This window comes from Oenanthe melanoleuca, chromosome 6, assembly GCF_029582105.1.
Source record: "Oenanthe melanoleuca isolate GR-GAL-2019-014 chromosome 6, OMel1.0, whole genome shotgun sequence".
Classification (NCBI taxonomy): Eukaryota; Metazoa; Chordata; class Aves; order Passeriformes; family Muscicapidae; genus Oenanthe; species Oenanthe melanoleuca.
Window position 1 is genome coordinate 18,340,486 of NC_079340.1, and position 22,105 is coordinate 18,362,590.

The window sequence follows — 22,105 nt, forward strand, 5'->3', positions numbered from 1 at the left end:
CTTCACAGGAGAGTGTTTTGCATCTGGCTACATCCTCGAAAGCACGGTGAGAAAACACGCTTGGATAGCAGTCAATTAACACAACAAAAGACACTCGAAGTAGTCCTTCCCCTGCTAAATGCTATCCCTGCAGCCAGTCTTCTGGGTTTCTACCACATCCATCCTCTTCATTCGAGGGAAACTTATCTATTCTCTTCTTGGCACATCTCAGGCTGCACACTGCTTCCTAAAGGCACAGCCCTCTGGCTGGGACAGCCAAACCGAGCCCAAGGCAGCAATGTGGGCTCTTCAAGCAGCTCCTGCTCAGTGAGGTTCCATTGCTGACAAGCCTCTGTGTGTGTTCTGCCCTGCAACAACAGTTGTGGGGACTGCAGGTGCTGAAGACTCTTTGGCCCTCAGTCTGATGCACTCCAACATCTTTTCTTACATGGCTACACTGAAGCACCTCTCAGCAGTTTGAAACAACAAATCTTTTAGACCTCTGTGGAAACTGGGTCCTGGACCTGCAGTGACCATCCCAGGACCACCCCACTTGCTCACAAAGGCAGAATTGGAAGGCAAACCCAGACGTGTCAGCTCACAAGATTTCAGCAACAAATCACAAGCAAAAATCAGGACTGGCAAGAGACCCAAGTCTTGCAGCTCTCAAATCCACTGAAATTGAGGCAGATCTGTGCTGAAGATAAGCTGCAGCACTGCCAGGAGGGAGCACGGACAGACACATGGGCTGCTGTTCAGTTTCCCATACCTGAAGGGCTCCCTTTTTACACTCCTTTCCAGCAATCGCTGCAGAACAGCCAGGAGGTTACAGACATCAGCACATTATGTGGAAAGCTAAAAGAATCAAGAGAAGTAACTCATGCCAATTGTTTTTCAATGCCCCTGGCCTCCACCTACTGCACTGTGCACAGACTGGTAGGGAGAGAGTGGAAAAAGCAAACACCAAATCCAGCCCAACAAATCCCATTAGAACCAACTGAAAGCTTAATAGGGAGATCCTGAATTCAGGGAGTTCAGGCAAGTATGGCATTAGATTATGCCTATATTTACATCTGTCCCAGAGGGCCACATTTCCTGTACTGCAAACCCCACAAGAAGGGGTAATTAGATTTTCCTTCATTGATGTTTGGCTCTGTTACAGAGGCTTTGGCTTTTTGTTCCTGCAGGAGCTTCCCTGGGGAAACTATTTTCTTGAGTTCTACTTTCTCCTTCTGCCTGGCCTTTGCCTGAGCAAGGGTTAGAGTGGGCCCCCAAGCTGATCCTCAGGAGGGGTCCAAGGCTGAGGCTGGCCAGGATCCCTGCAGAGACCTTCCTCACTCTGCATTGGGCAGCACCTTGCTGCCAGACACCCTCCAAGGAAGGGCAGCTGCACAGCAACTGGTTTGCAGCTGCTCATTCCACGCCCTATGGAGAAGAACACCTGGACAGATGTTCCCAGTGCATTCTTGTGAGGCAGTGAGCATGTGCATCCTGGGGGTGCCAGCCTGGACAGACTCCCTGCAAGGCTGAGACTCCTCATGAACTCACCACAGCCCAAACCTGTGGCACAGGGTGCCCACTAGCCTGCAGATGTAGCAAATTAGACTTCTTCCCTCCTAGATAGTGTGGCTGACACCCCCCTGCTAAAATCTGAAGTTTATCCCAAAGGCTAATAGGCAAAGAGCTGGAGTTGTCTCTCATCCTGCTCTCTTCACAGACATCATTTCAGCCTGAAAACCGTGTGAGCAGAAAAAGAGTTCCTGAGAAAAATCTAGTGACTGCATGTGACCTTACTCCTGCAGCACATTGTCAACACATTACTTCTCTTCTGGATAAAATTCTAATGGATTCTGACCTCCAGCATCAGGAGGACTTTCTTCAACAGCCACACAGCCTGGCAGCCTGCTCCTTTGTTCATTCAATGCTTGCAGAAACTTTTCAATAGAATCAATAGCAGGAGCATACATCAGTTTCTTCAAATTTCTAATTCTGTCTGTAGACACTTCTTCCAGCTACTTGCCATCCACAGAGAAATCATTTGGGATATAGCCATGACCACATTTATGGGGAGAAACATGTTTAAGCCTATAAAGGGCAATGTTCATCTTGAAAGGTTGTGTCATTGCAGGAGCTGGTCACAGCTGTATTGACTGGTGAGTCTCTTGACTGTCACACAGCTGGCTCCAGAGAGGCCAGGCAAGGTTTGTTGTGCTGCCTTCTTAAGCACACACACAACAAACATTCAATAGCAAGGAGATGAGAGCCTGTAAAGGGGTCAGAAGATGGACTTCAGTCACATTGCAGCAGCATCTGTTCATTTCTGCCCCCAGGGACATGCATTAACAAAATGGAATGCATTTCATAGATAAAGGTTCTGCTGAAGCTGGGCTGGAGGTATGACTTGCAGGGCTGTGAAACCCAAATTCTGGGTAGAGCTGGGAGGTGACAGAGTCCTCAGCAAAGGCACAGTGTCACTGTACAGGCCAAGACAAGGCACCAGAGAGCCAAGGGGTTCCAGCAAGTACTGGGGGGTGTGAAGGAGGAAAGTTTGAACATGTATGTCAGACAAGCTTCCCTGAAGGAACCCAAGTGGCATGAAAACTTTGAGACCCTGTTGGCCTGAGTAGCAGCAACCAGTATCATCCCACTGCACATGGCACAAGTCTCACCCCAAGTACCCCAGGCAGAGGTTATGAGCACACAGCAGCTCAGACCCAGAGCAGATCAAATAACAAATGTCTAGAAAGAACTGCATTCCCCCAGGTCTTTCCCAGGGGCTTAGGAAAGAGTAAGGAGTGAGTCCATGAGACAAGCTGAGGCACCACAGGGAGAAAAAATGCCCTGGCTGCTTCTGGGCTGACAGTGCCAGCCTGACTCAGTCCCCAGCTGCAAGCAGAGCCCAAGCCAGAGCTGCAGATGGAGAGGACTCTGTGGGCTGGAGCCGAGGAGAAGGACAGCCTGTAGGAGCATTGCAATTCCTCTGCACAAAAAGCCTGAATGACATGCTGCTCCTGGCATCCCAGGGACAAAGCTCAAAGGCTCGTCTGGCAGCAATGAGACTTCAGCAAGGAGCACTGCAGGGAGCTTGCAGAGAGACTGCTTTTGGGTAGGTCCCATACAAAATAAGCCTCTTAACCATTACTGAGAAAGCAACTGAGCAGAAAAGCATTTTTGCAAAATTACTTCAATTCTGTTGAATTTACTTCTCTACGTAACACAGCTGACAAATAAACAGAAAACAAAATCTTTTAACAAATAGAACATTTACACATCTTAAAGATATTGCAAACCTGAAACACAGGTTTGCTTCCAAACAGAGACAAAAAAAGAACCCCATTTGCCAATCCATCCATCTGTGCTCATGCTCCACCCCAGCAGCTGTAGCTCTTCAGTTCTGCCTAATGCCTCTCCAGATTTATTGGATGCCCAGCTAAAAAGCACTGATTGTTCCCTGTTGCAGTATTTTGCCATGGGTGAGGAATGTGGGAGGGATCCATAATATTTTTATGACTATTATATGACCTTCTGTTAACTTAATGGGATAAGTCACAGGGCCCTCCCTGAGAAGAGGGCAAGAATCCCTTGAGATGTATGCTCATGGAGAGGCATAGAGGTCAAACCAACAGTGGAGCCTGAACACTGTCAAGACTTTTAATTATGAATTATGGATCTAGGTACTCTACATTGCTATTTTGGGAGCTGCTAAATTAATATACAAGTAAGAAACAGGAGGATCTTCTCAAAAGATAGGGCACTTCAGCCTCCCACCCACTAAGGGATGTGAAATTTTAAAGTTCTAACAGCAGTGATTTGTGGTGCCTGATTTATCAAGGCCATAGAGCACCAAGGCAAAATCTTGCCTTCACTGCTGTTTCTCCTCATGCCAAGGGGAAAGCTAATCCCTCAGAAAATCCCTCACCAGAACAGATAATATTTCTTAAAATAGGATATCATCTCCCCTCTGTTCACTTTTCACACCCTGAGGAGTAAAATTGAGTGGCTTCTGACTGAAGCTAGATGATGTGACTTTTCTTCTCATAAGAAAATGTTGCTGGATTCAAACTGAGAGTTTTGCAAGCAAACATAAATCTAAAACAAGAATAACTTTGGCTAGAAGTCCAAATATAAGAGTAAGAGAGATTGGAGTCATTAAAAGAGAATTTATCCCCTAGTCAAGACTACTGTTTTCTGCCTTTCTGAAAAAGGCTAAAATTGCCTTGGAATTTCATGCCAGAGTTGAAACAAGTTTTATCATAGGCTACAGGAGATTCACAATCCTATGTTCCCCAATCATAGGAAATTTCATATCCATCAACTAAAAATGCTGCCACAGCTATTCCATAAGGATATTAAGCCATTGAACTCGGGACAGTAAGTGAAATTTGTATCTGCTTGCATTCCTGAGAGACAGCCTTAGCATCAGAACAGGCACACTGAGCCCCAGCCCCTCTCAGGGTTCAGGATACCCCACTGTGGATGGGAAAACCCCATTCCCAGGAGAGCAATTGGGGTTTCTGGGGGGCTGCAGGGGGGAGGGTTTCAGCACCTCTCCTTAACAGAGCACTGCACTATTAGGAGCCTGGACACACTGAAATTACCTTCCTGGGAACTGCTGCTTGTGTTGGCTCAAGAGGAGCTGGCAGTTGGGTGCAGATCCTGCTTGAACCCCCAAACCACCCTCATTTTCCCCAGCTTCTTTCTCCAGCAAAGCACAAGACAGGCTAGGGAGTCAACAAGTTTCTTTTTAGGGCTGGTGGGTAGGGAAAATACTGTTTCATCCTCTGCATAATTAAAACACATCTCATCAGAGCATGAGGCAATTTATCTTCTCAAGGGGAGGGCACTGCTGGCACTCAGCTGCTGGAAACAATCAGCTGGGCAGAGGGTGATCCTCAAAGTCTCTTTGCCTGTGTGGGGGCACTGCCAGCCATGGCAGGGAAGCACCCACTGGCCTTCCACAGCTCACAGCCAGCCTCAGTCAGCACCTACACAAACCTACCAAGGGCAATAATTTAGTACCATTACATCACCAGCTCGGGTGAGCAGCACCATCTCTGCCCAGGACCCCAACACCACCAGCAAAGCCCTTGTTGGAGCAGGATGCCCAGGGAATCAGACACTGGAGCTTGAAGGAGACTTATGTACTTCAGACTCATGAAAGTTTAATTTACTCTGCTTATGGTTACTAAAGGAAGAAATGAGTCACACTGAATACAACATTTCTACCAAATACATCTAAGGTAAAAAAAAACCTTTCAGCTGGAACCAAAGCTGTTTGATCACAGACCAGCAGGCCTTCCAGGTGAGAGGTCACTAGAGCTGCAGCAGGCTGTGTGCCACTGGAGATGCTGGCAGAAACAGATCCACCCCATTCCCTCTGTGGGTGTAGGGTGTGGGAGGAAGATGAATGCATGATCGACTCCCAGCTGTCATCAAATGGCTTTTTTTTTTTTCTTTTTTAATTTTTTGGGGGGATGGGGGGCACTAGGCACTGTTCACAGAGGGAGGGAATCACAGCAAATAATCTCCTGGATGCTCACTTGAGAGACCTGAGTTAAAGGATTGCATCAAGAAACCACAGGACTAACTCTGGTCAGACTTCTGTGGTGACTAAAAATTTTCAAATTGGGATAAATGTAGATAGATATAGATAGATAATCCATCAAACTGGGTTGGTTTTGTGATTTCAAGTTGTATTCAAGTAAGAATGTTTGAAGAAGGGCCTGAATCTGATCTGGGTTCATATCTAAAGGTGGCCTCAGCTCCTGGTCCTTTTGCACACAGCAGGAGACTCCAGCATTCATGGTCACACAGCCAAGCAAGCCCTGGGGTTACCTCCAGCCTCCTCAGTTTTCACTCATATCCTCCCCCTTAACTTCCATACATTTTATTCCATCCTCATTTTTAGCTTTCTAATTCCATGGTGGCCTCTCAAACATACTAAATATAAATGTGTGGACCCAGCTATGTAAATAAAGTGGCCCATGTGGTGAGCACACATGAGGGCAGGGGGCCTTTCCCATCGATGGGAGGGCTGATTGCCAAGCAAATCCCAAGCTCTGCACTCCTGCACAGGGAAGGGAGCCTAAGATTTAGGAGCAGTCACAACTTTTCATGAAACAGCTGATATTTTTTTTCTGCCTAGGGTAGAAAATGGCAGGCACTGGCACACCAAGATCTGTTTCCATCACCAGGAGACAGAGACATGGAGGAGAGAGGGTCAGGGGACAGGGAGATATGCAGGGAGAAAATTTATGGATAAGTGGCATGCAACTAGAAGGGATTACCAGTCTTACTCTTGTGCTGCTGATTGTGCTGTCTTTTCCTATTCCCAGCCCTAACTAGGGGTGATGTGACCAGACTTCTGGTTTTAAAGCTATATGCTTGAAACTCTTTCAGACAATATACTAAAAGATGTGATGGATCCTGCTATGCTTGTTTGCTCTACAGCCTTTTGGAGGCAATGCCAAATAAAATGAAGCCCCAAAATAAATCCTGCTAACAGGAACACTTCTACAAATAACCTCAGCTACACAGCTTCCAAGTCCTTGAACATTTCTACATCTCTGCAGCCAAAAACATATGTTTTGTATTGCTTCACATAAATCTCCCTGGTTATTTATCTACATAAACCCTTCTATAAATTGCTCACTGGGACTCAAAATGCAGCAAGCAGGCTCTTTGATGTGTCTCAACCCCCAGGTGCATCAATCACTGCTGTGCACACCTTGTTTGCTCCCATGCAGGGAGAAGTTCCCAGTCCCCTTTGCCAGAAAAGAAGGCAAAGAGTCAAATGGTTTTGATGGATGGATGGATGGATGTCTGTGGGATAAAGCTCATGCACAGAGCTTGTTTATACTGAGTTACAAGCACCCCCTCCTCCTACTCACTAATAAAACACTTCTCCACCAGCCTTCCTTAGGAAATATATTCCAGAGAAAGAGCCTGCACATGAATATTTGATCTCTTTGTGAGCTCCTTTTACACTGTTGCATTTCCTCCCGGGGTGGCAATTTCTCTCTCTACAGGAGTAAGTAAAATAACAGCCTTGTTTTGTGGTGTTAAGGTGGTATTTTAGTCTTGTTACAGAATTACAGACCTGCTCCACACAGAGGTGGATCTCACCCTTCATCATTATAGCACAACTGTTAGTTCAGGGAATGAATCACGGGTTTAGGTTAGAGTTTAGCTGAGTAAGTTCCTTGATTAAGAGCTAGCACTGTATTTCACAAGGGAAGTGAAGACTTACAGACAGGCAGGCAAGATTCATCATCCTTGAGTAAGCTGTGCTGCTGATAATGCAGTGTGATACTATCTGGATCAAGGCATCACCCTGCCTCAGTTTCCCCATTCAGAATGAAAATTAATCAGAGAAATAGAAAAACTGAGGATATTTATTCATGCTGACACAGCACCCCTGCTGGCCTCACTGTTGGGTCTCAGTGATGAGAGTCAGCCTGCACACACAGAACACTGTAACATGTCACACTGCTCCAGGGAAAGCCACCCCTTGTGAACACCCTCTCACGCCTTCATTTGGCTCCTGCACTGCTGCTGCAAGTTGCTGTCTCCCAGGGCAATGGCAGATGAGAGAAATTTTTGGTGGAGTGGAATTTAAAGAGGGGAGAAGTCAGAAGAGGGGAGATGGAACCTTAGAGCAGCTTGGCCAGCAGCTCAAACACCTTCTGTGACAGCCCAAAGCTCATATCCACTGACAGCTACTGAGGAAGCAGCTGCCTGGCTTTGGAGCAAGGCACACTCTTTATTCAGGGGTCCCAGCAGCAGCTGAATTGCAAATTCAGACAGCAGATGTGTGACTGATTTCATATCTCCTTCAGCTCCATACAAATAGGCTGAGGCTACTCTGGACTATCTCATGGGTCATTTTTCTGCCTCTGCACTGCTGCTGTGTAGTTGCCACCTGGACTCTGCTTATTGTGGCCTGTGGTGTGAGGCTGGACTTCTTTAACTATGGTCCACTGCTACAAAAAACATGTTATTATTAAAGTGGGGTGGTCTTTCAATCTTCAATTACCTCCCTCTTTGATTACTCCAGTCCCATGGGACCTCTTGGGGTGAGGAATTTTTCAGTGTCGGTGGGAAAAGTGGATGTGTGCTTACTGGATTCCATGAGAGGTGAAATCCATGGCCCCAAGCCATGCCCATATTGCAGTAAGCAATCCTAATCACAGCCTTTTCCATCTGCTCTGCCTGCCTGGGTGTGCCTTACTGATCACTTCTAGCTGCCCCTTAGACAGTGCCAACCAACATACCCACCTGCTAAAGGACTTCCACCACACTCAGACTCTGGGAATGATTTAGACTTCAGCCCAGAGATGGAAAAAGGAGATGGATCTATTTTTAGTGTGATAGTCCATTGAGAGGCACTGATGCCAATTTCAGCATGATGAGTCTCTCCCAAGTTCTGCAGCTGACTGGTTCAGTAGGGGGTTCCTGTATGTGTGGGCAACATGGTCTTTGTGACATGTCATCTTAGAACACATCTGGAATTCCCACGGTTGTTGCATGGGAGCTGTTCATAGCAAGTGAGCCTGGCAAAGCCTGTAAGAAAGATTGAGAGCTGAGGGGCAGGAATAGAGGATGTGCACCAGGCACATGCCTGAGGAGCTCCCTGGACAGAAGGCTCATACATCTGGCTGGCTGGCATCCTCTGCCCCTCGTTAATTTGGGAGAGCACCCCTATCCCTATCTGCCTTCATGGTATTTTGCAGCTCCCAGCCCCACTCCTGCCTCAGTCCTCCTAACCACTCACACTGCTGCCAGCAAAGGAACTTCACAGTCAGCTGAGAAATGCAGAAATCAAAAGTATTTCTTGCCTTGGGGCTTAGATTTGGAATTATTGCCTTGACCTTAATCTCAGCTCTCCTGATGTCCCCTCTCCCTAGATACCTGTGACATTCCTTGCTTAGCTTTTACTGTAATCCCCCAAAGATCATGCATTTCAATCACACAATTAGAAATAATACTATTAGTAATAAGAAGCAAAGATTTAACTTGGGAGCTTTCTTTTCTCTGGATTTTGAGACAGTTTCTGCAGTTTTTCTCTGCAGTTTTCTGAGCTAGAAATGTGTTTTCGTGGAGAGCCTTGCATAATCACGTGGTTCTGGGAGCTGGACACCAATCTCTGGGAGCCCTGCTGTGGAACTGGAGATCAAATGCATAATAAATAAATGTAATTCTGATAGTTCTTGTTATTACAGCTTAGTTTAAGAAAAACACATGGGTTTTCAACACACATATACATACACTTGCCTATGTGTGCATACATCCTGATCACACATCTCTCTGCCAAATTCTGTGTAAAATGTCACAAGCTCAGCACACATTGCTCAGCCCAGCCCCTTGGAGAGCAGAGCAGCACTGGGATGGGGATTGATCCCAGCTGCACAGAGCTGTGCCCCACCCCTGGGGATGGCCAGCCAGGAGCCCCTCACACCTGCTGCCACAGGGAACATTTTGGAAAGCCTCCAAGGTTGGTGTCAAACAGGTGACAAATAAGAGAAGGGAAGTTCATGCTGACATGCTGGGAGGTTGCTTTCCTGAGCGAGGGGCTGGGGTGAGGAGGCTTGCAGGTGTCACAGGGAAAGCAGAAATCAGCAGCCAGTCAGAGTGATAGAGGGGCTGTAGAGGTCTGTGAGATCCCCACAAGCTCATCAGATGTGTTTCTACTCATCCATTTTCTGCTTCAGACTGCCTTTGCCACGGAGGTATCAACCTCATCCCCCTTCCCCAGTATCATCCCCAGCCATCCCACACCAGTGGGAGCTCAGCCCCCAGGCACTGCCAGGCACAAGGCACTGGGCAAACGCCAGGATACTGGCGGGGGCTGGCTGCAGCCTGCCGTGCTCAGGAGCAGCCCGTGCAGCGCTGGGCTCCTGCTGTCCCCTGCCGGGCATCCCCAGCACGGCTCGCAGCGCTGCCCCGGCTCTGGGGACTGCAGAGGGCACGATTTCCTCTTAGAGCAAAGGAAGAGGCGGCACACTTCAGATTTTCTCTTCAGTTCTGCTGGTTGTGTGACTCCAGGCAGCCCTCTGCTGTGTTTTTCCCTGGCTCAGGAGTGGAGGGAGGTCTGCCAAGCTTGCCTCAGGATGCTGTCAGTACTTTCAGACTGGTTTGGAAAGCAGTGGACCTCTGGGGATACAAGGCAGAGTGAAACTCCAGGAGATATTCATACCCAGTGAACCCACAGCTGCAGCTCATTGGTGCTTCTGAGTGACTGGGTCCATGTGCCACCAGCCTGCTCTTGTGACAGCCCATTTCCTCTCCATGGCTGGTGACCTGCTGGCAGGAGGGCACAGGGAGACACCTGGCAGCACTGCAAAGGCTCAGGGCAGCTGCTTGCTGGCTCCCTGTCCTCTGGTGGACAAGGGGGAGCATTGGTGTCAGTCTGTCTGAGCTTGACACTCTGCTGGGAGTATCTCAGCTGCTGCTGCTCAGAAATGGGACCAAGGCTGCTGAGCAAGGCTACCTGACAGGATGGGAGGAGAGGGAGAGGAAATGAAATATCAGAAACAGATTTCCAGAACATTGTCCAAAGCTGTTCAGGAAGTGTTTTTATACTTTGGGCAAGCTAGGTTAAGCATGTTCCCGCAGGTTTCTTCCAGAGCACAGTTTGTGGTACCCTGTGCCCCAGGATAGGATCTCCACTACCTGCAGCACTCTTGCAGCATCACCATTTTGCAGAGGCTAACACGAGGTGAGCGTTCTGCTCCCCCCACATCCTTACTGGGGCAGCCAGTCCAGATGCTGCCTGTGGACTTGGTCACAGAAAAATGGCCACAGTGGTCGTGCCACAGCAAAACTGACTTGAGCAAAGTGTGAGCAGGGAGAGATGGAGACTAACACGATCATGAAGCCATAATACTGAGAAAATATCCTCTCAAATCAACCCATACATCATGGGAAGCAGACTGGAAATGTGAATCCTGGCTGTCAGCCAGAGTGCAAATGGTAGTGGTAGTGCAAATGGCAGCCCTGTGCAAGAGCAGTGGTTTAATGTGCTGTGGGGACCACTGCTGTTACATGTCCCAGAACAGCCTGTGCTGCTGCATAGGTTTTGCAATGTTGGTTACAGGCTATTAAACCCCTCTGAGCTCAGAAGTTGCCAGTCCTCTTCTGACTGCATAAACTCATTCCAGAAACCTCACTAAAACACACCTTCATTAAGGGTATCATCTCCCCACTTGAACAGAGGCAGAAGGAGAAGGGACCCTTCTACCAAGAAAAATCAAACTCATGCGAGGTTGCTTTGTAGGAACACTAGCCAAAAAATCCTAAATGGAAGGAAGGAGCTGCTGATACCAGTCTGAGGATACCAGCTCTCTCCATGCTACCCTGCTGGGCACTGGAGTGAGAGAATCACCTAGTGCACAGGAAGAGTTAGTGAAGGCTGTGTGCTGCCCCATGCTAAGGATCTCCCCACATGGGGGACAAGGACCCTCAGGAAGGCCAATATAGGCCCACTCAGAGGATGGGGGCTGGGCAGCCAAAGGAACATGGGGAGGAGATGGAAGGTTTAAATTGTTAATGTATTAATTGGCCTTTTCCAAATAAATTCTGTTCCTCCATGACCACCACCACTGGCACCCATACATTTACATTTATTTAAAACCCTGGGGCATGTTGCTTTCCAGAAAGGAAACATTGCTGTCAAGGGCACTTAGACAAAGTCATTTACTTTCTGGGTGAGAGCTCAGTGAAGTTTAATAAGAGTGCCAGACTAAGAGCCCAATGTGCTGCACTGCCCATGTTGGCTAAGGGGATCCCCCCCTTGGGAGGAGGCAGAATCTTGCTGCCTTGAGCAGTGCTGGGTGCTGCTGAAGGGTGGGTGGTCACAGCTCAGGGCTGCACTGTTTTCTGCATCTCTTCAAGCCAAAGCTCATGGCTCTAAGTCGTTCTGAAAGACTCTTAAGTCTTCCTTACCTCAATTTGCTTTTAAACTACTTTTCTACTTTTCATATTTGTAAAGAGACACTTTGAATTCAATGTCAAAAAACAAACATGACAGCAAGGAAAAAAACATCCAGACTGCACAACCTGAAAGAACTTGTACAACCTGTATATCCTGGGAATCCCTGATTTGCTCAACTGGTTAGAGCACGGTGCTAATAACACCAAGACTGTGGGCTCAATCCACATATGGAGCCATTTACTTAAGAGTTGGACTCAATGACCCTTGTGGATCCCTTCCAACTCAGAATATTCTGTAAATTTGTATTCTGTAATCTTCAGGGGCTTTAAGCAATTTTGGTGATTACTGGAGGCAGAGGGTGCTCCTGGAGCCTGCAGCAAAGCACTGGGGATCACCCAGGCAATGCCCAGCCATAGCAGGCAGGGCAGCAGGTATCCCAGCTGGGTTTTTCCCCAGCCTTCATGTAACCTTCCCTGCTGGCTGCCTCTGATTTCCACTCTCTTGAAAAGGAAGGCTCACCACTGAGTCACCAGTTGTGGAAAAACAGGTAGCTCCATCAGACACCTGAGGCGGTGCAGGAGGACAAGAGGAAATGGGAACACCCAAAGTGTGACAGTGCCAAAAAGCAGAGGCATGAGTTGGGTTTCCACCATTCAGCATTGCCCCTCAGGATGCTCTGGAAACCCTTCTCTTGTGGACCTTTCCATTTGTCACATGGAAAACGTGAACTGTGCTCAAACCTTGTCAGGATGTCTTGCTGCAAAATCTCTGCCACTCAAAACCTTCTGAATGTTCAAAAAACCAGTATCAGCAGTTATTTACAGCAACCATGAACCCATTTCATAAGCTCAGGCATTTGGCTGCCCTGGGAAAATACCAGTTTGAAATACAGACCAAGAACCCACGGAAGGGAAGCTGTCACTGTGTCCTTGGCACAAGTCACCTCTACTCCCAGGACAAGTCAGTACAACACATACTGACCAGGCTCAGCCTTGGGATGTCAGGCAGGTGAGAAGGGATCACAGGAGGACAGGTTCAGCTGGTTGTTCCCTCCCTGCAGGGCTGTCTGTGTGTGAGTTGAGCGTGATTCACCCAGTCCCTCGCCCCCAGCAGCTTCCCACCCAGCGCAGGATGCAGGGGCTGCAGCACAAGGTGAGCTCACTGACCTGTGAAGCACAGCCCTGCAGGCACCACAGCTCTGTGCTGCCCACTGGGGCTGTGCTGTGCTCACATGACCCTCCTGCTGGCACTGCCATGCCAGGAGTGCCATGCTGCTGCCCACACCGCCTCTTCCCTGGGTGGCAGCAGGTGGGGATCGGCAGTGACCTCCAGCGAGATGCACCCTGTTCAAGCAGAAAAGAATGTGGGGCTGGGGTCCAGAACAGCCACTGTTTTCTTGGCGTGTCCTTCAGATATACGTAGGGCTGCCCCTCTCCTGAGGCACTGTGTCCTGCAGGGACAAGCCAAGGACCCCCAGGCTGTCTACCAAATCCAAAGTGTGTGTGCAGCTCATTCTGTGTGTTATAACTCTTGTGAGAGCCTGGTGCTGTTCAAATGGCCCTGGTCGCTGCAAAACAAAACCACATTTCCCTGGGGTTGCCAAAAGAAGATCAGATCTGCCTTGCTGTGGCTGTCCCAGGTGTGTGGGACCCCTCTGAACAGGTGTGATCTTGCTCCTGTGGCTGCCATCAGCACAGACCCTTCCCAAGCCGTGCTGCTGGAAGCTGGCCGGGAGCAGCAGCCACGGCGGGCTCAGCTGCAGTGGGCAGTGGGCCTGGGGTGCCCCTCGTGACTTGCCAGAAACGTGCTGCTCTCCTGCCAAGAGCAAACATCGCCATCCTCACAAATGGTTAACCTGCCGGGAGCTGCACAGCACTAATGACTTCACATTCGTTTAATCAGCTTGGGCTTCCAGAGCCTCCACCTCAGGAGCAGGGAAGGCCGTGCACCCAGCACTTGGGGTACAAACCTCCCACAGCCGCACCCCTGCCTCAGCAATCATTAATCACCCGGGCCGGAGGCAGAGCAGCAGCAGCAGCTGGGTCTCCACAGCCCCCACGGCGGCAGCAGCAGCGCTGGCCGGCTCCCTGGGTGGCACTCACTGCCCACCACCCTCCCCGGGAGGCCCTGTGGAGCTGGCCAGGCCTGCAGCACTGCCCTTTCCTCCAGGAAGGTCGCTCGGTGCAGGACACAGAGGCTCTGCCTGTTTTGGAGCTGCTGGGCTACGCTGAGGCGGGGGCTCTGAGGAGGAGTTTGTGCCTGGCGGTACCGCAGCCTTCATCTCCTCGCCATGCAGCACAAGGCACTCTGGAGCGCCCTGGAGTACACCTGCCGACTGCTGGGCATCTCCACCGCAGCAGGTAAGAGCAGTTCTCTTTGTCTTTGGGGCTAAAAGGCACAGAGTGGGTGCTGGGACTCCAGGCTGCCTCCCTGCCTTTGGCCAGTGCAGCATCCTATGAGGGGGACAAGGAAACTTGTTCACCTTTGCTTGGGGACCCAGGGTGGGAGAGTGCTGGCTGCCTGGCCAGGCTCTTTCCAAATGCTGTGGGAGGCACAGTGAGACATCAGAAAGACTGCCAGCATTCAGAGGGCAAGCTAAGGCACACATACACACACACACACACACACACACAAATAAAATTAAACTGTATTCTTCTAAAATAGACATAGGCATAGGCAAGATGTGAATGAGACTGAAAAGCAAAAGACTCATGGCTGTGCAAAACTGCTGGGCTACACTGTGGGATGCAAAGATGAAGGAGGAGCTCCTTGTAGTGTGCACAGTGAGATGTCCTGTGCCAGGCAGGGTGGAGAGGTTCTGTCCCAACCATTCTATAAAAGTATTACTATAAAAGTACTACTATAAAAGTACTACTCTGACTGTTGAGGAGCAGCTCAGAGCAATTCAGGTTATAGCTGCAGTACAAACTCCATCAATTCACCCACCTGCTCCCTGCTGAGTCGGTCCTTTCACCCGCTGCCAGGGGCTGCTTTGGACCAGGGTGCTCTGGGTTTGGGGACACACCCAAGTGCTTGGTCTCAGATGAAAGGCAGGTGTTCTGAGGCAGGTGTCAGATACAGTGTCTCACTCATGAAGATGGAACACTGTCTCACACGGAGCATCTCCAGATGGGACTTGGGGAATCAGCTAAAGCAGAGGGCTCAGGGGTTGGCTCTGGCACTGCTGCTGACTAGGTGTTATGGGACAGGACAGGCAGCACTCTCTGCCTCAGCTTCCCCATGAGTAAAGCAGAAATCAAAGGGTCTGATTTGTCTGAAGGCTGGAGGGGTGACCCAGAGGTCCCTGGTGAGAGGTGACTTGAGGTGGTACCTGTGGTTCCTGTTTCAGAGCCCCAGGGATTTCAGAGTCAGACACTGAAGAGTAAGTCACAGCAGGCCCTCCTACCTTTGTATTTCCTTTATCAGCTGCAGACAGTCATGAAAAGACACTTTGCTCAAACCAGGGACAAAGTAGAAAGCACACAGGTCAGCTGAAGTGTGCACAGGCTCCCAAGGACACAGCTGGGGTGATGGAATGTGCTTTAAAGGACTGATACTGATAACAGGCAGAGATCTGAGTCTCTGAGTTTGTACAAACTCCCAGTAGATAAGTCCATGTCACGATGATACTGCAACAGTGTGAGATGGGACACAACTTTTATCAGAAAATGCAGATCTCTTCATCCCCACCCTTTTGAGCCTCCATGAGCCTCACACTGGTCATATTCTCACTTAAAACTCCAAGGAAACTCATAGAGATCTTCCTGGGGGAAAATGTGAGCTTGTCACCATAAACAACAAAAGATAAACAACAAAACTGAAAGTAGTTTACAATGTAAAAATGTGTTAGTGGAATATCATCTTTCTCTCCTACATGTTTTCTTTTCACCATTTTGCAGCATCTGCACACCTTTCTTCAATTTTTTTTTTTTTTTAATGAGCACTGAAGTTATCTGTCTGCTTTGCATCACAGGGCATAGAGAGCTGCACTGCAACTCACTGTGCTTTTCCATAGCTCTGATGCATTCCCAGTATCACCTGATTTTCCCAAAAGGGCCATGAAGAATGGGATGGGCCTGTGTTTTATTCCTCTGTGTGTTTCAATGGAGTAAGAAATCAGCTTGATGCAGTGTTTAGTGCCTGATGAGGTGTGTGAGGCTTTTGAATGAAATGGAAACCATGCAGAAGAAATTCCCATGGGATTTGTTTGAAAAAAATCTACGAAATGGAGAGTGCATCAGCTTCACTAATTGATTCTGAGAAGGCCTGGCCAGCTCCTTATGCTGCTAGTAAATACAAGTTACCCACATAATATAAACCTCTCCTTCCCCCAGGAGCTTGGAGTGTAATGGCTCTCTGCAATGGTGAGGCTACAGGGCTTCCTTTGTATCAGAAAATGGCTAACCTGTCCTATGGCAAGTTAGCAGAGTCAAACAGCCCTGTGATTTGCTGCATCTCTAGTTCAGTGATTCTAGGCCTTGTGTTTTTTTGCATCTAGGAAAGAGTTCCTATTTATTTCTTAATTCTCATGCTTTCAACCATTTAATTCCTAATCATGTGCCTTTAGCCACATGGTTTGGACAAGATCCAAATCAAGGCAGTGACTAGTCCAAACAAACACCTCGAAACAGCTCTTTTCTTCTTGCAGATTCTTCATCCAAACAGCTTTGTGGATAAAGCAGAAGCTGTGCAAAAGGAGGAAATCTCCCCATCCAGAGCAAAGGCTTGAGCTAGCAGCCAAGCTGTAGAATTCTGCATTCATCCACAGAGAATGAATGAATGAATAAATGAATGAATGAGAATGAATGAGAATGAATGAACTCCACATTTGTAGGGAAGATTATAAAGAATGGTCCTCAGTCACAAGATAGCAAAAGACAGTACGTTGCACGTGGGATTACACATCTCCTGCAGCTTCACAGCCCTCTGATGAGACTGCTTTCCCTGTGCTCTGCTTAGGGCTGGAAAGGCAGTGTGGAAGGGTAGCACATGGGCCCCATGTGTTCCCTTGTCTGACAGGGGCCAGCAGCTGTAGGAGACACAGGGAAAACACAGAGGGATTTCTTTCAGCCCATGTGGGAAAGCTGACCCTACATTGCAGTCTGGATGGACACCAATCTGTGTCCTTGTTTGGGAGCCTGGTACCCTTCTCCAGATGGGGCAAAACACTGCTCAGAGAAATGGATCCAACCTGCACCTCAAACCTTGGCCAGTGTGCATGGAACAGGACCAGTGGTGAACTCCTGAGCACCAGAGGATGGGTGGGGACTGCTCCGTGAGGGGTGGAGACATCAGGTGCAGACAGGAGATTGCCCAAGGCAATGCTCTGGCTGTGGAACCTGGGCTTCATTCAGCTCCACACTGCTGACACTTGTGCTCTGTGAACTGGCATGTACTGACCAACATGGTGCTGCTGGTGTGAGGCATTAGATATCTGCTCCATTTTAGAAATAATCTTGAAGGGAACTGAAGGATGTTGAAGGAAATTTTCCATCCCCTAAGCTATTGACCAGTCCATCAAAGATTTTAGCCTTGCTAATACTCTTAATCCCCCTAAAACTGACTCCCTGGTGTTCTGTACTGGCAGAGGCACTGAGAGAATGTTCATTCCCTGTTTTTAATCTGCCTGCTCCCATTATATGTTTTTCTGTTTGTCTAGCAAAGGATCCTGATGCTATGGCTACAGCCCTTCATGAAGGGATCTGGCACAGTTCCTCTGCTCTGCAGCCATGTGTTGGGTGCAGCAGGCCTGGGCAAGCAGGGAGGGCAAGGGAATGGGGCTGGCAGGCACTGGGGGGACCTGGGCAGAGAAGGAAGGGGCAGTGGGCCCTGTGGCAGCTGAGAGGTGGCACTAGGGCAGAGGGTGGGACAGTCACAGGACGCTGCTGCTCGCCTCCCCCAGCTGGTATTCCCAGGGCACCTTTCTCCAGCCCACACAATGGCAAGGCTGCCATAACAGGGGTGCAGCTGGGATGAGTTTCAGGGCTGTATGTCAAGGGCAGCACTCAGCTCTGACTCTTCTGGGCTGGTGAGTCAGCATGAATCACTGGTGCTGGCAGTCCTAACATGCTGCCCTGCATGGGAGCAGCTGCCTTGCTAGCCCCTGGGGAAAAGGGGACATCTATCCTGAGAGCTGAGGGAACTGGGAATGAACCCTGCAGTCAGCATCTTTCCTGCCTTCTCTTTCTAGTGCTCATCGGTGTGGGCGTAGAAACTCTGCAGCAAGGACAGTTCAAAAGCCTGGCCTTCTATCTACTGTGAGTATTTTTGCCCTTGAAATCAAAGCTGGCAGGAGTGATAAGGTCAACCCCTCCATCGTATGTAGCATCAGACTAAACAGTGTCCAAGGCTCTGGGTATTTCAGATCTCCATATTGATGTTTCAGAAAAATAAGCTATTTCTGTTAGAAAAAGAGATGCTACTGCAGACTCAGGCAGGCCAGGGGTGACACTGGTTGCAGGTTGACTCCCCAGGGGCAGAAAGGCTGTGAGTTTTCCTCCACAAACCAAATGAGCAGAGGGTGTTCAGATCCCAGCACACAGACTGTGTTGAGAACCAGATAGTAAATTCTGGCCCCCTGTGCCCTTTCTGCCCACCTGGAGAACATACTCAAACACAGCCCTGCTCCCCTGACAGCTCCACCTTTCAGTTTTTCAGGGGCTGCAGTTACTGTCTGTGAAGGCTTCTTCTTTATCAGTTTGCTCCTGGAGATGTGCTTCACGTGAGTAGACCCTGCCCACTACTCTCCAGCCATGGTGGGACCTTCCAAAGGGACCTTGCCCCTTACAGGCAACACCAGATCTGGGGGAGCTGCAAGTGCCAGACCAAAGGTCCTGCCCCTAATGCCAAGGCAAGTGCACTCAGACAGGGGGGAGGTAAATGGGTCCGTGTGCACAGCCATTTAAACCTGTGTTTTAACCCAGGCTTGTGCCCAATTTCCTGAGCATCAGCACAACAAACCCTGGTCTTCAGCATCTGCTTAACACACTGTGTAGGCACAAGGTACCAGGGTTGAAAAAAGAAACAGATCCCAGGGTGAGCTTCAGCTCCCTCTAGAGACAGCACAGGAGTTAAAATGTGGACAATCCTTATATCCTTTTCAGAGGCTGAGCACTGCTGCTGTCTTCTAGCATAAACTCAAAAGTCCTCACAGCTTAGAGGCAACACCTTACTCCAAACAGTAGGCACTTGATTAGTGAGATGCTGGCCTCTGGCAAATGCTCTTCTCCCAACAGGAGATGTTCAGGCTTTGCTTACCTTCCCTGAAACCACACCTATCTCCTGACAAACCAGAGTGAGGATTGCACATCTAGATGGGTCATGGTTAGGACCAAATCTTCTTGGCATATGGTTGGTGCCTCGTCCCACAAGGACCTCTCTTTCTCTCCCCAGTCACAAGCCTGAATTCCTGGCACAGGCCTGCTGGAAGCGAGCCAGGCGCCCAGGGAGCTTCCAGAAATTCCTGGGGTACACGCTGCTCTCAGTGGCATGCTTCCTGCATCCTGTCCTCGTCTGGCACGTCACCATCCCTGGTGAGAAGCTTGGGTTGGGAATAGTGCAGATGGAAGTGGAGCATGGTCTGTCAAGGGGTGGGGATGCGCAGGGAGGTGAGCTGGTGGCCAATGGCACTGGGCTAGGCCGACCAAGTGCTGCTTGGCAAGGTCTTCCCACCTGCCAGAGCCCTCAGCCAACATAGTCTTGTCCCCAGGGTCCATGCTGGTGCTCACTGCCCTGGCCTACTTCCTGCTGAGCAAGAGGAGGAAGAGCCCAGGGCACAAAGAGGCGCATCCCCAGGCGGGTCAGTACGTGGACCCTTCAGCCACCGAGGCAGCCCCAAGCATCACTGGGGACACTGAGCAGACCTACACCTTCCACGGGGCCCAGAGGGAGCAGCACCGCTCGCTGCTGGGCCACATGAAGAGCATCCTGAAGGGCAGCATGGACAGGAGCTCAGCCCCAGAAACTGCTGCCCAGCCAGCAGCCGTGCCAGCGCCTCGCAAGCAAGTGCACTTCCAGGAGAAGGTGGTGCAGATCATCCCCTCTGTCAGCGAGAACTCGGAGGATGTGGAGAGCGAGGCTGAGGAGACCACGTCGGACACAACGCCCATCCTCACCCCACCTGACGCGCCCGTCGTCATCGCCCCTCTCAGCTCTGCCGGCCTCTTCTGAGCCCTCAGCAGGAGCGAGGACAGGACAGACCTGCCAGCCTGGAACAGGAGCTCCAGCAGCCAAAGGGCCCGGGAGATGGCCCTTTTTGCCTTCTGTACTTTGGGGTGACAGCTGTGCCGCCCCCCTCAGGGCTGCCTGCGCTCCCTGGCCCCACGCGCTATGGCAGGCCCAGGGGACAGGCGGTGGCTCAGCCGGGTCCAGCCAGCACAGCGAGGTTTCTGTCCCACAGCCTCACCCCTGCTCAGCCCTGCACACACTGCAGTGCTCCTGCCCGGCACTACAGCCACGCTGTGCCTCCCTCTGGCAGCAGCAGCAGCAGGGGACAGCTCCGTGCCCCGGAGCAGCCTCTGCTGGGGCACTCTGTCCCTCTGGCCCCAGTGCTCACTGCAGACTCAGGGCTGGGCTGCATTCTGCACAGGGCACTGCAGCCTGCAGGCTCCCCCACAGCACCTGCAGCAGCCTGACACACACAGAATGTATTCTGGAGGTGGGCTGGAAACATGAACACTAGCACACCCCTGGCAGGTTCCTGGGACCTGCTAGACTATTTATAAGGTTGAAGCAGTTAGCTGGCTGTTTTTCTTATAAATACATTATTTCTTCTATTTAAGATCTCAGCTCTCCAAGAGGCAATCGTTTAGGAAAGCAGTGTAGGTCAAAGTGTAATCAGAAGGCAATTGAGATAAGAAACCAGTGCAACTTTTTAATAAACTCTTTTTAAGTGACTTCTAATTTGCAATACGGATGAGTAAGAAGATGAAAGATATTGACTCACAATCTTTGACTACAATATTTTAATAATGAAACTGTTGACAAGAGCAGTTTATGAAGTGTTACACACACTTGTCAGTCCTACGAGACACAGACAAAAAACTTTTTGTTGCATCACCAACATTTAAAATAGTAGCTGGTATCAATCTGCTCTAAACATGATACATGGATTAGAGACCTCCTGTTTCTGGCTGCAGAAATTAACCTTCCCCCCTGTCATGGTGTGCTGGGGAAGAATCACGTACACATGTATCTTGAGGGTGGATTTGCACCTGTAAAAATATCTTCAGAAAATTGCACCCAGTTAACATTGCACAACTGATAGCAGCAACTATCAGGATCCAACCACAGCTTCACCCTCGACCTGGTGTATTCATCACATTAGGAGATAAAAAAAATAAAGCTATTTACCTCTAAAGTTGGTGACAAATATTGCTGCACCAAGGTCCCAGCCCAGCCATGCTAACAGGATACCCCAGCCTACTCTGCCCAAATAGGCAGAGCTGGTTCCCCAGCTTGACCACACATCTGCTCTGCAATTAGAGCCATTTTCATCAGCAAAGTCAGCTTTTTTCATCATCCAAGGCTCCTCTTTGAACATTGCATAATTAATTGCACACAGGGAGATAAACTTCATTGAAAAGGCACTGTTCCCAATATATCGAGCAATCTGCTGACAAGAGAAAGACTGTATTGCTGTGGACTGTTCTCTAGCCCTCAACAAAGCTCCTGGGCAGCCTGCGTGGGAACAGATGCTGTGCCACAAATTGCATCCTTCAGCCCTTACTTGATCAGCCAGCCCCATGATTTGTACCTGTGGGGCAGCAGGGCCAGCAGGCTAGGGGCAAAGCAATGTGGTGACAGCACCTTTGGCACTTTGAAGTGTGTAGGGAGCAAATTTCATTGCTCTGGGAAGTGCTCAAAATGCATTTGCAGTTATTAGAGACCCCACAATTAGGTTTCCATTTTTAGCCTCATCTTTTAAAAGTCTGTTGTAGGTTTCTCTTCAGAAGCAAGACTGGATGAAGCTACAGGTGAGGTGTTTTTCCAGGTTTCATGGAGCCAGCATTGGATCTGGTTGCTTTTCCTGCATGCTCCTTTGTGTTGGCCTGGTTCTTCTCCAACCCCACAGCTAGTTGGCTCAGGAGATTAAGGCTGGGAAAAAAAGCTTCTTGTCTTCTCTGTGGTATTAAATTGCCTGTTCAGTTAAGGTCCATGGCTGACTCACCCTGGAGTCTGCCAAGAGCTTCATCC

At 49.5% G+C, this 22,105-nt stretch overlaps 1 protein-coding gene across 2 annotated transcripts; it reads left to right on the forward strand.

The window, feature by feature from the left end:
• The first annotated feature begins 13,706 nt into the window (after positions 1 to 13,706).
• Positions 13,707 to 21,266, forward strand: TMEM72 (transmembrane protein 72). 2 transcript variants are annotated; one of them, XM_056494842.1, is made up of 6 exons: positions 13,825 to 13,872; positions 14,081 to 14,271; positions 18,102 to 18,168; positions 18,561 to 18,632; positions 19,304 to 19,443; positions 19,620 to 21,260. In XM_056494842.1, exons 2-6 carry the CDS (start codon positions 14,202 to 14,204, stop codon positions 20,078 to 20,080), a joined length of 810 nt encoding a protein of 269 aa, XP_056350817.1. In that variant the 5' UTR covers positions 13,825 to 13,872; positions 14,081 to 14,201; the 3' UTR covers positions 20,081 to 21,260. The 2 variants fall into 2 exon arrangements, with proteins under 2 accessions (XP_056350816.1, XP_056350817.1); XM_056494841.1 differs by having other exon boundaries at positions 13,707 to 14,271; positions 19,620 to 21,266.
• Positions 21,267 to 22,105: the final 839 nt, after the last annotated feature.